A 16,419-nucleotide genomic window follows, 5' to 3' on the forward strand; every position below is an offset into this window, starting at 1 on the left:
CGAATTCAATTCAATTCAATTCTGTTCTCAGTATTATATATTCTGAATTCAGGCTACTTAAAGTGAGAATTAACTCCCTGCATTTTCCTCATTGCATCCCCTATTTTAAGAGAAGTATTAGCACCGATGCCTGAACTGACAGGCACAAACCAGTAACTTAAGCTCTCCCAAGTCAGCGACTACACTGCATGCAAGTGATGCAATGGCCCCTCAGAGACAACTTTTGGAAACTATCAAGTTACACCACCACCCTTCTCTCCCTCAGGAAGCCCAGCCACGTAACTTGCACAAAATGTAAGCGTTCAGCTGAGCCAGAAATATTCCATCTTGGCAAAAGAAAAAGCAGAAGTCCCACATCCCACAGGAAGAACTAAAAGGAGCAACAACAGGTCAGGAATTGTCTAGAACACAAATCCAAACATTGGCCCAGATTTTCACAGGATTACAAGTTCAGCTACAAAACAGTACTTTTGGATTCAGCCTTATTCAGAGTCACAAATCCAAGTCTTCCATGCATGGTGTGACAGCTTGTGGTCACAGAAGCATGGGGTGCAGACCAAGCTCCTTAAAGATGCTGCTGTTTTTGTAACTTTTCTAGCCCTTAGTTCGGCTGCTTACAGCAGGTCGTTCAGAAGCGGCTGCTGTCTTAGGCACAGTCTTGGCTTTCTAGGACATTCACTACTGCCTCGTTTACTTTACAGTATCTGTAAGATACTGTGAAGATCACCAGAGATCCTTACTGAGCAGGCCCAAGAGTGCTACATCAGTGACTTGCCAACTTCCAAACATGGACATTATTTTCAGTGACGTCAGTAAGATACAAACATTTGTACGTGAGCTATGCTCAACCTTACCTTAGTGCTAACTCCTGGTTTGACAGTGAATGCTCCTAAGGAACCCTGTCTCGGCACTGCTTCAGCTCCCGTGGGTGTCTGTTCACCACTGGTCCACCAGGAAGAGGGATCTCCTGGGTGAAAGCACCACCAGGTGCCTGAGGACCTGCACCCACCACTGATGTACAAAACTGTGAGAGACACTCCCAAGGGAGATGTGCAAGTACCTGCCCCTGGTCCTTGTAAAGCTACGAGGCACAACCAGAGTTTAACGAAACCAACACCTGCATGAGGCAGCGTTTGTAAGCCTACAAAGGAGGCTACAAGTGAGCCAAAACTGCACCCTGTAACGTCCCAAAAGCCAAATATTACAGGCAAACGTCACAGATGCACACAGAGAAGGCCCACTGCCCAGAAAGGGTCTCCCTTCCCCAAAGGTAAGCAGAGACCGATCAGTTTTTGTGGCAAACTACCAAGTTATGAATTATTTCAACATTTGGGCATGAAGCTCTCAACCCACGTGCAATTCCTGAAGTTAAATGAGATCAGCCAAAGGTGGTTCTTGGACAGCTGAGCAAGCCTTACATGATTCAGATAGTTCTCAATCTTGCGCAGGGTTGCTTCAGGGACTTTGATGTGGCAGGGTTTCCTCTGGTTCTCACCAAGCTCCCGGAGCGAAGTCATGTTGTACATAGCATGGCTGAGGGGGTTGTTGTTCTTGTCCACTAAGCCAAGGCTCTGCAAAGAAAGAGGCAAACAAGACTATCAGGCACAAGACTGCTGCATACGAAGTGCTGGTGTATACAGCACATGGGTCCCACATGTTTTATGACAGCAAGAAACAAGACGTGATCTCATCTCAACTCTGGTGAAACAGACACACTGGAGCCAACTGCTACCTGCCCTCAACACAACATTTGCTGGAAGGTTTTAACCAGACCCATCAAAGAAACAGCAGCCACAATTGTATCCGACGAAACGCCCTTTCAAGTGCTGTTAACTCTCTTGCTATGGTTCTGGTATGCTGTGCCAAGTTAATAAAAAGTCCTGCGCTATTTTCTTGGACTTCCCCTCTCCTGACTCTAGTCTGCAGTAAAACTATTGCAGCAATGTGTTCGGATTAGTCCGCCTCACAAGAACAAGAAGACAGCCTGTCTTAGTAGACAGCAGCAAAGTGGCCAAGAGACCAGGCTAACACTTCCAGGGTGATCCCTACACATCACTGTTGCAGGCTCAAAACAAGCACAACAGATTAGACACTGAAGGGGTACAACAGTAGTTCACACTGAATCTTAAAGTTTGGAAATACATGTTCATTAAGCATGAAGTCAAAGGTCAGGAAGTTTCAGGTATCACCCCGTTAGCTCAAATACCGTAAGTCAGGTGCAAGGAGCCTCTATCCATAGACGCATTAGACACGGGATGCAGGAGTCGTGGGCGCTTACCTTAAGCTTCTGGCAGGCCAGCGCCGCTGCTTTGTTTTCTGCTTCCACCTTGCGACGGCCCTTGGCAGCGAAAGTCATTGGACAGGGCCAGCGGAGCGTGAGCTTGCAGATCTTGGTCTTGGTGCCTACTGTACGGAACTGCATGTATTCCTAAAAGACCCATAAACTACATCAGATTTGGGGCTGTGTTAAGGGACTACATAACTAGACAGGCACTTTCAAATACACCCCAATATTTCTAAGCAGAGCTTCAATTGGTCTTTGCCTCACAAGACACTGGCTAAGCAGAAGTGAGAGCAGACAGCTGCGTGGAGAACGTCACTGAGAGCCTATAGGGCAGAGAACAGCTACTGTTTGCTAAGCACATGAGGTCTGGAAAGGAGGTGGGTAACACATACCAAGGAGGAGGATCACCGGATACTGGCAAGAATTGAGTTGTGGAAAGATTCCGTCAGCACAGAAATTACATGTTGCTCCGAGTAAGACAAACTTGTGTTTGTTGCAGATACACGGGGAAACACAAGCCTTTTTCACCTTAGAAAATATTTGCCTTCATTCAGACAGCAGCTCCTCTATTACCCTGGCCTCAAGTAACAACATTCTTCATGGTTCTTTTAAGGCACTTCCTCAATTCTCACCACAAAGTCTTTTCCCTGCTCTTCAGGCTAATTTTTCTAGGCCTGCTTTTAACTTTCCTTCTCTCCCCAGTTCTCAGTTGCCCAAAAAAAGCATCCAAAGTGATTCCCGTTGGAGTCTGAGCTTTGTTCCTAGCAGGGGTGAAACAGCACTTTACCTTGACTGTGGAGGAAGAGGTTGCAATCTGAATCACTTGGGCCAGGAGATTTTTGGGAAGTGGGAACTGCGTCAGGGCACGGATGGCAGTGTTGTCGTCTGTCATTTCAATGGAACTCCCTCCTCGGCTAGATGGAAGATGAGAACAGTTTGATATACAAATACCCACTCTGTGCTCAGACCCACCTCACTTCAGGTCCGCTACTGAGTAGTAAAGGGACAGATAATTTCGGTCATCCAAAAAGTCATGCTGTATCTTGCTACTAAAATCCGTCAGTCACAGAACAATCACTCAGCCCAGCAAAGACACTTACTAAAAAATAATCAAACCTTTACACTAGCACTACAAACCAGACAGCATCAACAGATACTCAGAATTATTTATTCCATCTGTTAATCCAAAGAACATCCCTAAAAACAAGCACCACTCCTGTTAAAACCGAAGATTTGTGCTCATAGAATATAGAGTCAAGCAAGCAACCACGGGGATGAAAAGCAGCAGACTTAATACTGCCCTCAAAACCAGGGTGGTCAAAAAAGGTCTAAGTGCACACGCACAATTTCTGGGAATGGAAGCCTCTTTTGGCACAGAACAAGAAAGGCAGGTAACGAGCAGTTCACAGCCTATCCGAAGGACAAGACTCCAGAGGAGATGCCTATGCATTCCCTTGTGATGACAGCCAGGTACAAGACCAGGCTGCCCCACTACTGCTCGCATAGAGAATGGTACAGTAGTCAGTGTTTGGCCCATCCCCAGGCCCAACCAGCCACATGGGAAGCCTCAGCTCAGCTGGGTTGGAGTCTGAGCTTTGTTCCTAGCAGGGGTGAAACAGCACTTTACCTTGACTGTGGAGGAAGAGGTTGCAATCTGAATCACTTGGGCCAGGAGATTTTTGGGAAGTGGGAACTGCGTCAGGGCACGGATGGCAGTGTTGTCGTCTGTCATTTCAATGGAACTCCCTCCTCGGCTAGATGGAAGATGAGAACAGTTTGATATACAAATACCCACTCTGTGCTCAGACCCACCTCACTTCAGGTCCGCTACTGAGTAGTAAAGGGACAGATAATTTCGGTCATCCAAAAAGTCATGCTGTATCTTGCTACTAAAATCCGTCAGTCACAGAACAATCACCCAGCCCAGCAAAGACACTTACTAAAAAATAATCAAACCTTTACACTAGCACTACAAACCAGACAGCATCAACAGATACTCAGAATTATTTATTCCATCTGTTAATCCAAAGAACATCCCTAAAAACAAGCACCACTCCTGATGTTACTCCTGTTAAAACCAAAGATTTGTGCTCATAGAATATAGAGTCAAGCAAGCAACCACGGGGATGAAAAGCAGCAGACTTAATACTGCCCTCAAAACCAGGGTGGTCAAAAAAGGTCTAAGTGCACACGCACAATTTCTGGGAATGGAAGCCTCTTTTGGCACAGAACAAGAAAGGCAGGTAACGAGCAGTTCACAGCCTATCCGAAGGACAAGACTCCAGAGGAGATGCCTGTGCATTCCCTTGTGATGACAGCCAGGTACAAGACCAGGCTGCCCCACTACTGCTCGCACAGAGAATGGTACAGTAGTCAGCGTTTGGCCCATCCACAGGCCACACCAGCCACATGGGAAGCTGCAGCTCAGCTGTGAGGAACTGCAGGGGTGCATCAGCTACCACCCTGGATTAGCAGCTATCAGGGCAGACGTACCTCACATCTCTGCCTGGGGTTCGAGCATCTTGATGTGCCATAGGTAGATAATCAGAAACATCGATTGCTTCTTCTTCCAGCTCTCCTTCCTCCAGTTCCCCTTCTTCTAGCTCCCCTTCCTCCAGCTCTTCTCTCCTCATTGCTTTAGGCATCCTGCCCTGTTCCATGGGCTGGATGGAATCGTCCGGCTCCATCCGTCGCCAGCAGGTTGACAAGTCAGCAAGAGAAGGTCCAGACTTGGAGCGCCACTTGCCCTCTGAGCACCACCTCTCGTCGGGACAGCCAAGCTGGTCAGCGAGAAGCCGGTACTTTGCAGCATCAAAGAGCTCATTTCTGGGCCCCAGCAAACCCCAGCCCTACAAAAGAAAAATGCATTGCTAGCTGCAGTAAAGAGACAGGTATGGGTAACTACAGGAAACCCAAATACATCTGGTAAAGGAGAGAAACGCAGGAGCAATTTCCTCATATCCTCCCAGAGAAAAAGAGGAAGAAAAGGGTCTTTCAGAAACTTAAAGCTTTCCTCCTGCCATTATTTCTTAAGAAGGGAATCTGTTCCTCACTAACCTCACCTCCTAGAGCACAATTGCTTAGCATCGTACAGCTTGCTGGAAAGGGCGGCCCAAGATTTATTGGTATTTTACAAACAATTAACTATATTTAGCATTCTGAAGTTTTGAAACCCACCTCAGAGCACGAAATGCATGTTTTTTGGAAAAGCTAGTCTAAACATGTATGATGTGGGATAACACAAAATGAGAATTCAGGGAATGGTTCATCTCCTTCCTTTTCACAGGACCAGTTATTTGTATGAGCAGTAGGAAGATCCCCCTAACCCATTAGTTTTTGAAACAGAATTACTAATTACTGCTGGCCTACCACCTACAGTTAGGGCTGAACCTTACATGAAGCTGCAGACAAATCTAGAGTGCAACAAGCACCGTGTCTTACCAGTCTGCTGCAATAAATTAAGAGTTACATCTTTAGGCCTCCCAATAGCCCCGTGTTAGACAAGGCTGTGTTATTTTATGCTGTAGGAGAGCCTAAGACGGCAAGAATTCACTTTGCTAGCTGCTGTACTCAAAGTCACTATATTCAGACAGTCTCTGCACCAATTAGGCACTACTACTTTTCTTGAACTGATTCTATTTATTTAAAACAGTATTTGTAGCTACATCTATAGCTATGATTGCACAAGGCCTCCCATCACGAAGGTCTTCTGACAGGTTACGGGCTTAGCTGGCATAGCATCAGAGTTGAAAACCTTGCATGCTGAACCTATGGCTTCAGGGAGTTATTTTTGTTTGTTTTTTTTAGTTCTATACCGAAAATACAGTTCAGTTATTTCCCAAAATTTGGAGAAAAATCTAAGCGGCTTCAGGGAGTTATTTTTGTTTGGGTTTTTTAGTTTCCCAAAATTTGGAGAAAAATCTAAGTGTAGGTAGGATTTTTTTTTTCCTTTGAAAACTAGGCTCTCAAAGAAAGCAGGAAACAATGCTTTCGTTGCATATTGACCAGTGAGGATAAAACAATAACGTACTTCCAGTGAACGTTAACTGAACGAGCACCAACCACTCCTCAGGTGAAGTCAGTCAGTGAAACAGGTTTTGCTAATCACAGGATTAAAGAAACTAGCCCAAGCATGGAGGCCAGCTGAAGAAACTGCTCGTTTTAATGCTGCAATTCTTAACTTCTGAAGGCTTAATTAAAAAACTAAACAGTTATTTCTTAACGTAGGTTTCTTATCTACAAGCAAATCAAAAAGGTCTCTTATTGTCAGAGCACCTGCAGCATTTTTTCTAGGCTCCTTAGTAGGAAGATATCATTGTTCCTACTCCACAGTTGAAAGGGAAACTCCAAAAGCAAACTCACTTGCGCAGGGTTAACAGGCAACAGCGAGTGGCAGAACTGACAATAAAACTGCATCTTACTGTCAGGTAGCTGCTATGTAATGCCGTATCTTAAACGGAGACCTTTATAACTTTACTGTACTTGTTTGATACTGGTTACGCACACATATCAATCATTTCCAGCTATAAACAAGTGGTAAACTAGCATAACTTTTAAAAGAGTAATCGTACAGAACACGTAATTGACACACTATGGCTTACACGAAGAGGAAAACAAGAGCCTCTGAAGGTACTACGCTTGCAAATGTACACGGGTAGACTGGCAGAAGAGTGAGTTAGTGAACAGTAACAGCAAATATACCCAAGGGAAGCTCTACTTCTCGCCACAGATGCTGAGACTAAGAGAAGCTGATCAAGGTCTAGGACATAAAGAACAAAGAGCGGAACTCAAAGAATTTTGTGAGTTTATGCCTGGCCGCAGTAAGTGGGCTTTTAAGCTCAAACAGATTCAGACAGCTCAAGACTTCACCCTCTACCCCTGATTAACAGGCCAACTAAGAAAGTGAACAGGCAAAGAGAGAGATAAAAGTCAGAAATCGTATCACCGAAGCAGACAAGGCCCGCGCACTCAAAGGCTTGTTTCTTCAAGTTAAGGAGGAGCACAAGCTCACCTTGAAGAGCTGACATGCTGCCGCTGCTGCCTGCCTCTCGGCATCGATCTTCTTGGTCCCATAGCCTTCCACTTCCACATTCTTAGGCCACTTTATATGCAGAGTGACTTTCTGAAAAGCAAAGACAACCAGTAAATTGAGACAGTACAGAACAATCTCTCTCCTCCACCAGGAGCATACCTACTTCAAACACGTCTGAACTCCAGGCAAAGAAGAGAACTAGAAATGAAAGTCCCAAACAAACTGCTTGTTCGGTCCCCTTTATGGGAAGCTCCATTCCAGTAACTTAAAAGAAAGAAAAGCCTCAGAAAGGGATACGAGGTGTCCACAGTCACATAGAAGCTGCACAGCTTAGCCAGGCCCAGAAGCCAGGCTGACTTCCAGCACAGCGCCACGTACTCTGGGCCAGCACTTCACAGGCTGCAGTGTGTCAGCTCAGAGGAATTAAATGCCAAGAGCTCATTACCAGAACAATTCGAGTAACTGCTCCTGTGTACACTGCAGCATACCAAACCATGCCTGAGAAGCAACATGCACACTCTGACACACTTCCAGTTACAACGGCAAGCAAATCTTCCTAACTGCTTCCTTGCTGTAATTTTAACTAGCAGCATATTTCATCACAGTTACCCACACAGGTACTGTACTCACTGGGCACACGAGAACCCAGCCCTCAGTCTGCGCTGCCCAACACAAGCTATTAAGAGAACTAACAGTACCACCAGAGCTCCTCTCATCCTAGTACAGCTGGATGAGAGCAGCTGAAAAACCTGCAGAGGCAAAGAATGCTGAAAGCTGAACCCTGCCCTTTTTAAAAAACTGCTCCAAATCAAGAACTCCTTCTACTCCTAGCCCTGCAGATGCTGTAGCTGAGTTTCTGCAAGGCTCAAAGGAGGGAAATGCCTAAGGAATTCTCTCCTGTTTCTGCAGCAAAGATGAAAGGTGGCATTTAGGTCCGCTGGGAAAACCCCACCTATAAGGCTAGAGAAAAGGCTCCTGACTTTTCAACAGTCTGCATCTGGCTGCCTGCCTGCCATCTGAATCTCATCTCACTGTAGGAAATTGCTGCGTATTTTGCCTAGGGGCTCTGCATGAAAAGGCACAGACCTGCTGAGGAAAAAAAAGTTGTCTCATGAAGGCCAAGTTACTTGGTGCTCACAAAAAAAGCCTTGCTCGCTTCTAACTGAGACTTCTCCGGGTTGTTTCACCTGTCCTTCTGTCCCCACACACTTTTTCTGGGTTGTTGGGTTTAGTTTTGGGTTTTTTTAGGGGTTGGGTTTTTTGTGATCCAGCCCTGATTTTCTCCAAGAGCTCCTTTATTGGTTTAAGTTTTTTGGGTTTTGTTGTTTTGTTGTTTTTGGTTTTGTTTTTTTTTTTAATCTGAAGCTATCCTCAACGTTAATCTATTTAAGTGCTAGCAAGAATGTGAACCGATTATGAAACTGAAATGATGAGGCATCGGTTATGGTATTCCAAAATTTAAGTTAGGAAACTGCACTGCTGCTTGAGGAAACGCAGGAAAAACAAACACACAAATAATAAAGGAACTCTAAAGTAACCATTACTAATGTATTGCCTAAAATGCAAGGATGCTTAAAAAGGATGTGGCAATAAAAACTGTCTGGGAAACTTTAGACAGATTGTTATTGGAAAATGTTAATCCATCAGAACTGAATCTTTTCCTGGAATGTACATTACAGTTAAACTTCAGCTGGAAAGGGCTTTCTGCTCTAGAATGAGAGCTGGTATGATAAAAGGAGGCAAACCCATCACAGAGCACCCATCAGTTAAGAACTTCTGCTCAGTTTATAGCATGGATTCGGGTCTAGGCCTCTCGCATCCCAGTAAAAGCTCAGACTATTTGGCAAACTTTGCTTGGAACTCCTCTGCTTCATTTAATAAAAAAAAGAGTCTGTATTTCGTTTTGCCCTTCAGTAGTATTAGAAGCCTCCCTCCACTGCAAACAATTTTTTCTTTTCTGATTGTAATTGAACATTTTAGGCTTTGGCATTTGTTCTGTTAGAATCTACAATGTCTAGGCCTACTACAATCTAAAATACAGCATTTAAATTTTAATTTTCTAACGCTCAACACATTTAAGCGCAGACTACGTGTCTTTCTGCTGAGAAACACTGGTTACAGCAAGCTACTAAAAAGAAAAAAATCCATCCTTCCCCACACAAAAGGAGAGGGACAGGACCTACGTTTATTTACACCTATTAAAGTATGTGAAAATAAAGAGAAACAGGAAGAAGTGAGAGTATTTCTTGTTTGAGAGATTATCACACAACTTTTGCGTGGAATTAAAACACTTCTGTAATTTTCTCTTAGTGTTACTTCCAGGATCAGCAGTATTCTTGGCTCGTGTCCCACTCCATATGCAACACACCTACCCGCCACCCATCCCCAGCACAACAGGATTACCTTTTTTCTTGGCCCATTAGTATGGATGTACACCAGCTTGTCCCTTGCATGAGAAATGCCCAGGGCTCGTCCAATCACGCTGTTGAGCAAGTTTTTAGGCTGTGGAAATTCCTTTAATAAGTCTCTGGAATCTGAAAAAACAAACCAAACCAAAAAACAGAGGAACTAAGTGTCTTATAGTTCTTGTGCAGTCCTGTTCCAAGACATGTTATAACACCTGCTTCGCTGCAGCTCTGTGAGCACTAATGTCTCTAAGGTTACAGATAGAAAAGTAAGCAGAGATATTAAGTAGTTCACCTACAACGTCTCCAGGCATCAGCAAAATGGTACACAGGAGTGCAAATTCTCCTGAGCTCCAAATGTAAGATGACACTGCAAATCCAAAACAGGCAACAGTACTGCATCCCCCATACTTCTGAAATGCACAGACTGTTTGTTTCCCCCTCTTTTAGAAGTATGAATATCCTGTAGTTAAAGCTGCAGCACTGACAGTTTGACGTGATTCAGTGACACTAACAATCATGTAACAGTTTAGAACGACTTTTTTAGCCCCCAAACAATATACTATCAACTGAAAAAAACAGACTACATATATCCGATGAATCTGAATACAAATATCCCAGGACAGAGTTCAAAGCCCAGATTAACGCATGGAGCTGCTGCTGTTTCCTCACCATGGAGGCAAAAGAGGCTCTGTTCATCATTCTTTGACATCAAAAACAAACCAAGCAATAACTTGAACAGACTTGGGTATTTGCATCCCCCTCCTGAACCACGCATATCACTGCAGGGTTAAATCAAGGGTCTCGACAACACACAAGCTACACACTAGATCCAGCCATCGGTAGTAACATGCAATAACATCTGGGGACTTCTTACTTCACCTCTAGTCCCTTCACCTTGAATTTATTGACATGGCTTGGTTAGAGGCTGGGAATATGGGTTGGTACTAAATTGCTCAGAGAAGCCCCTGGAAACAAGTTTGCCAACACAGTCTTTAGAGATAAACCAGCCTAAGCAGGAAGGCGAGAAGCGGTGCCTGAGGCAGCAGGTAGGACTGGCTGAGCTGAGCACAGGTCCCCTGCCTCAGCAGGTGAGAAATGCTGCTCAGGCTACGGCACTTGCAGAAAGGTAATATTAACGATCAATTCAAATTAGTCATTAAAAAACACCCCAACAATAATGACAATCACAGTGCCCCCAGACAGAGCTACGTCACGCCCACCTCACGTTCCAGCCTCCTCGCTGATGCCACCACCAGCAGTTTTAGCTGGCGAGGAAGCTGCTCCAACTCACCTCTCACACGCATCGCTTGCATCCAGCACTGTAGGGGAGAGCCTTTATTTTGAGCAGCAGCCCAAACAAGATCAAATTAAGTTTAACATGATAACAGTTCCCACAAATGGGCAGATCTACCAGGTCGCCGTTGCGGCAAGGGGTAGGTGCCACTTCTCCGACACCACCGCTGCTCCAGCTCTGGCACAAACCCAAACATGTGGAGGGATGATTTGCAGCCCTAATCCGACAGAAAGCTAAACCAGAAAAAGGGAGCACGCGGGTTTTTGCTCGCTTCAAAAGAAAATCATCCAACTGCACAGTCCTGCAGGCACCCAGAACCAGTGCAAAGGAACAGGAGAGAGGAACGGGATCTCCCATTCTGGCAGCAGCCAGCACAGCTAAGCAGGTCTGACCCTATGTTCACCCAACATCACAAACACATGCTCCCCAGGCAGTCAGAACTTCACTGATCTTCTTGCAGACCATCAATCGGTTCGGGCGCTACTTTTCAGAAGGCTTCTAGTTCTCTACAGGTACTCAGGGAAAGTTTCAGCAACGAGCGAGAAGCCAGCAACACATAATCATCAGTACTGCCAGACTGTGGAATTTCAGCTTGATCGACCAAACCCAAGGAGAAATGACCCAACAGTCACACTCATGAGAGCATCGCCAAGATCCACCACCGTGTGTTGCTGAAAAGTCCGACTGCAGAGTTGCTGTAAGGAAGATACACAGTAACTGGCTCCAGAGAAGAAAGCAAACTTTTAAGAGAAAGCATCTGTAATACAGGCACATGGAAAAGACATCCTCCAAGCAGCTGCTCAGCGAGGGGAAACTGAAGTCATGAGGGTCTATTACGATAGCTCACCTGAAAGCTGACCAAGGGGGAAATCACAGAGGTTTTCAGGGAAGGCAAGAGAGCTGTGTTGTACCGCTGCAGGCCCAACGCTTGTCAGACTGTGGATACTTGGGTAAGGGAGAGCAAAACAATGATATCACACTCTCAAAAACAAACAAACAAAAGCCCAGCATGCTGATCCAGAGCTCAGAAAGAAAAATAATTACTGGGGACACTTAGTTTGGAAAGTTCTTCCGTAGAAGAACCAGCTGAATCTCAGAGAAAACTCCTTCAGAAGCCAAACGGACCAGATAGAGCAGGAATTTGGGTTCCTTACCATATACAGGGAGACGCTGAAATACAACCTCCCTGGCCTGCGATAAGGATGTCAAGAGCTGGGTATCATTTGAAGACAGGTCGCATTGTAATTCGACAATTGTCTAATTCCGACTCGCAGCTGGAACTGGCTCAGGTTGGTGTTACTTTTCAACCTGGTATGTAGAGGACAAGCTGGTATTTAGAGGGCAGCCTCAAAACGAACAGATCAGAACTGCTGCCTGCTCAATCTCCTTCGACTGTGCCAAGGTGGAAAAGACCAAGCAACACACAAGGGGCTTTCTGCCACTCTCCTATGCCTGATGGTCACCCACAGTATCTTCCATTATAAATAACAAAAAAAAGCCCACAGGCTGCCGTTTCTCACTCATACTTGGGCAAAACACTTAGACAATTTCAGGGGAATATTCAGGAAGTACTCTGATTTATGAACATTATTTGTCCATGAATTACCTTCTATGTATTAGCCAGGAGACCATGAAAACAGCCTCAGCCTAAGAAAGAACTACTAGCCAATTTTCTGTAGTTATACAGCAAATGTGACATTTCTACCTACTCATACAGCAAGCACCACTATACTCAGACTTTGACCTGTTCAAGAAAACTGGAAAAGTGACTAAGACTTTGGCACTCGGCAGTTCCATTCCATTCCAGATCGCTGGGACACATGGGGGGAGGAGCACTAACACAATTCCCAAATGCACTATTAAATTCACTTAATAAATGAGAAATTAAAAAAAAAAAAAAAAAACAAACCTGACCTAAACCCCCAACAAAACCCTCTAGCACCAGCCTGTATTATTTGGCCTCTAGTTGCTTCCCCTTTCAAAAACAATACCCTGAGAAATTTTGTGATAAAAAACAGGCGGAGGTAAGAAGTACGTTCTTTTTAAATGTGTGGCCCATCCCCCGCCCCCCCCCAAATGCAGTTCCCTAATGACAGAGCCGATTTCTTACATTTTGAGGTGACTCCTCAGTCAGGACTAAATACTTAATCCATTCTAGAGCAAAGAAGAATAAGATCTCTAAATAACAAAGCCTAGTTCTGGCTTGCAGATCAGACTCTGAATTACCAACCGAGACACAATGTATTCTTCATAGCTGACAATGCCATATTCAGCAGTACCATCTGACGTATCAACAGCGACTCTAAGGCTTGATGGATTACCCTCAGCCCATTATTATCCCAAATTCAAGAGCTGAAAGGATCTTATCTTGCATGAAGCCATGCCTCACTCGTAGTTTTTAAAGAAACAATCCAAAACAGCAGAACTGAATTTGCAGAATGTTTCCTTCCCTGCCAGATTGGATTTCTTGGCATCTTCCTCCAAAGAGTGTCTTCGTTCTCCCACTGCTGAGAACGGGTATTTGGGTAGGAATCATATTAGTGGTAGTCACAGCCCTGCAGAGGCAAGGAGTATAACCGAATACTCCCAAAACAAAAGAAAGTTGATTTTCATACTCAGTTCCTACCAAGTCAAAAACAAATACGATGTCCACACCACAGCTCCGAGATCACGAAGGAATATTAAAACCCTGTCTTGGATGGCAGACAATTCAGGGTGGGGTTATCAAAGAAGCCAATTAACTAATTTAAGTTCCTCAAAGCCAGCGAGTGCTTTAGCTTAACTTGATTGTGAAAGTCAATAATTCCAAGCAACACTGAAAGAAAAAGAAGAAAAAAGGCTCCAAGCTGTAGTGGCTAAGCCTTCTATTAACCTCAACAAATCTGACAAGCAAAGACACCGTCAGGTACAACAAGAGCACACATAAAACGGCCCATAGTCTTGTTCAAGGAAGACAGAGGAGCATAAGATCGATTTCAACAGTTTCTATCTCCCCGCAAATTCTCTCCCCTGGTGAAGCAACAAACAAGCATCCCTGGAGAAGCAACAAATGAGCAGCAAGGACAAACTATTAAATACAACACTCATCAAGATATAAGCCCCCGCAGTAATAAATTCAAGTCAGTGAAGAATGCTCCTAACGCATCAAAAATTCACAGGGAAGAAGAAAGCCCTGTGGCTCCATAATATCCATTTCATAAGGAATTAGCCTAGACATGTTTCACCAGGGAGAGATGGAGGGAGACAGAAAAGTTCCATCTGGCAGTTTGGTTTGGACTACACCAACACAGTATTACTTTTTTGGGATTTTTTTTTTTTTTTTTAACCACCATCTAGCAACCCCGACCAAAGCGCCTTTCAAGTACACACAGTAATAAAAGACACGTGCGGTTCTTGCTTAAACAAGAAAAAACTTAAAAATTGGTAAAACTGACAAGGCTTCTTCAAAAGAAGAATCACCAGAGAAGACTGACCGACGGCCAACCTCCATCTCTGGAGACGTTCAGAACTCAGCTGGACACAGCCCCGATCAACTCACTCCAGTCTGGCCCTGCTCTGAGAAGGGGATCAGGCCACACGGCATCCAGAGCTCCGCTCCAACCTAAATTCTTCTGGGATAGTATGAGACGGCAAATTTAATTAGCCTCAGAAAAAGATTCTCTCTTAGAGCAAAACAGAGGTCAAGATCACATAAGTCTCAGTAATGAGCAAGAAGTGCCACAGACATGACCGAGCAGACAGAGCAGCTCCCTTCATCAGAGATTCTGCTCCCAAAATTCCACCATTTAGGCCAACGAAGCAAAGCCTTAGATATTAACACCAATATAACATTGTCATTTTTCAAGCTGGCCTCAGATCAGAGGTGATTTCTCCATCCGAGGCTAATAACAAAAGCAGTCAAATGAGGACAGCTCACAAGACATCAGTTTATCGCCAAAAACTCTCACCAGAAGAGCCTTCCGTGGTTAATCCGCCACACCAATTGGAAGGATGGAAGACCTTCCAATCCCTGGAAGGTCTCCCCACACGGCCTTGGCATGGCTGCTGGGCACTCCCCACTGACACCCCTGAGCTCCGGGTGACCCTCACAGGCAGAGTCACCACACAGAACCATGCCAGTGAGCCACTGGTGGCAACAGGCACTCCAGGAAAGTGAACCAGAGCCCAAAGATAAAGTACTAAAGCGCTCTCTGAAAACACATGTTAGAAAAAGTGCTGAGGAATGAAGTCCAAGAGAGGGAAGAAAAAAAAAAAAAATGGTTTACTACTTTTCTCAGGCAACACCTGAACCAGCTCATTAAACAATAATTTGGGGTGGTTTAGCATTTAGTTTAGAAGTAAGTTAATTTGCTCTGTTGAACAGCTTGAATGCAACAATTAAAGACTATCTGACTCTGACCTACAAGATAAAGCTCAGCAAGGCTTCTGAAAGGAAAATGGAACTAAGACCCAAAGAACTCAGAAACTACAGAGAAAAAATAATTTAAAAAAAAAAGTGCTGGAGGGCAGGAAGGAAACACAGAAGGAAGGAGGGGGGAACAACGAAGAAGTTTTTATGCAGTAATAAACCAAATTTCCAAAGTGGAAGATTACAGCCTAAGAAACAAAACTCAAACCAAACCAGTGATTTTAAAAGGCAGAGTGTAGTAGTTCAAGCCAAAGCCTGGAAGCAGTAAGCTTCAGCACAAAACTACTCGTATCTTTCTAAACTAGAAGCGTTCTTCACCCTTCATAATCTAAAGAGAAGCAATTGTCAAAACACAACACCGAAACACACTTTCAAATATTCTTTTTAAAAAAGTAAAAGATTCCTCCTGCACAGCAGGAAAGCATTTACCCTTCAAACGCCTGAACTCCATGCCCTCTCACACACAACTCCGTTGTAGGCTGAAGGACTGACATCCAAAAGAGCAAAGAAATCTTCCAAACTTTAGACACACACATCACCCCGGACAGATTTACGGACACTGCAAATATCAGGATTTATGTTAACAAGAACTGTCAGTATCTTGATTAGCGTTTCATTCAGCTCAGGCAGCAAGACAACCTGGTGGAAGGCCAGACCAAAGCCCTTTGTACCCGAAACGCGGATAAAGCGACACTCCGAGCGGCCCACAGCCTGCTCCCGCAGCGTGCTCCAGCTCTGACCTAACGGAACTTGCTGCACGGCGACGGCAGAGCAGTTTTCCTGGCGGATGCTCGATGGGCGTGCTCAATCCATCAGAATTTCTAGCGAAAACTCCATTTATGATTATTTTTTTTTTTCTTCCCTCCCGCATCAGGCCACGGCGGGCGATCAGAAACGGCGAGGACTTTTAGCCAGGGCCTCCTCGGCCCGGCTTCAAACCGGCGACCTTGAGCCGAAGGGCTCCGCACCCCTTTTTTCTCTTTTCTGACAATT

General features: G+C 44.7%; 1 protein-coding gene across 2 annotated transcripts in view; it reads right to left on the minus strand.

The window, feature by feature from the left end:
* The window catches only part of DHX30 (DEAH (Asp-Glu-Ala-His) box helicase 30), a 31,091-nt gene that overhangs the window by 9,805 nt on the left and 4,867 nt on the right, over nt 1-16,419 (minus strand). Inside the window, exons 1-7 of one of the 2 annotated variants that reach the window (XM_009885684.1) lie at nt 14,243-14,276; nt 9,720-9,850; nt 7,296-7,406; nt 4,778-5,133; nt 3,912-4,038; nt 2,279-2,428; nt 1,419-1,571 (exon numbers count right to left, since the gene is read on the minus strand). In XM_009885684.1, the coding sequence (XP_009883986.1) occupies nt 1,419-1,571; nt 2,279-2,428; nt 3,912-4,038; nt 4,778-5,133; nt 7,296-7,406; nt 9,720-9,850; nt 14,243-14,276 (1,062 nt within the window). Of the gene's footprint in view, nt 1-1,418; nt 1,572-2,278; nt 2,429-3,911; nt 4,039-4,777; nt 5,134-7,295; nt 7,407-9,719; nt 9,851-14,242; nt 14,277-16,419 lie in introns of those variants that run through there. The other variant, XM_009885685.1, reaches the window with a different exon arrangement.

This window comes from Charadrius vociferus, unplaced genomic scaffold (assembly GCF_000708025.1).
Source record: "Charadrius vociferus isolate BGI_N301 unplaced genomic scaffold, ASM70802v2 scaffold825, whole genome shotgun sequence".
Taxonomy (NCBI): domain Eukaryota; kingdom Metazoa; phylum Chordata; class Aves; order Charadriiformes; family Charadriidae; genus Charadrius; species Charadrius vociferus.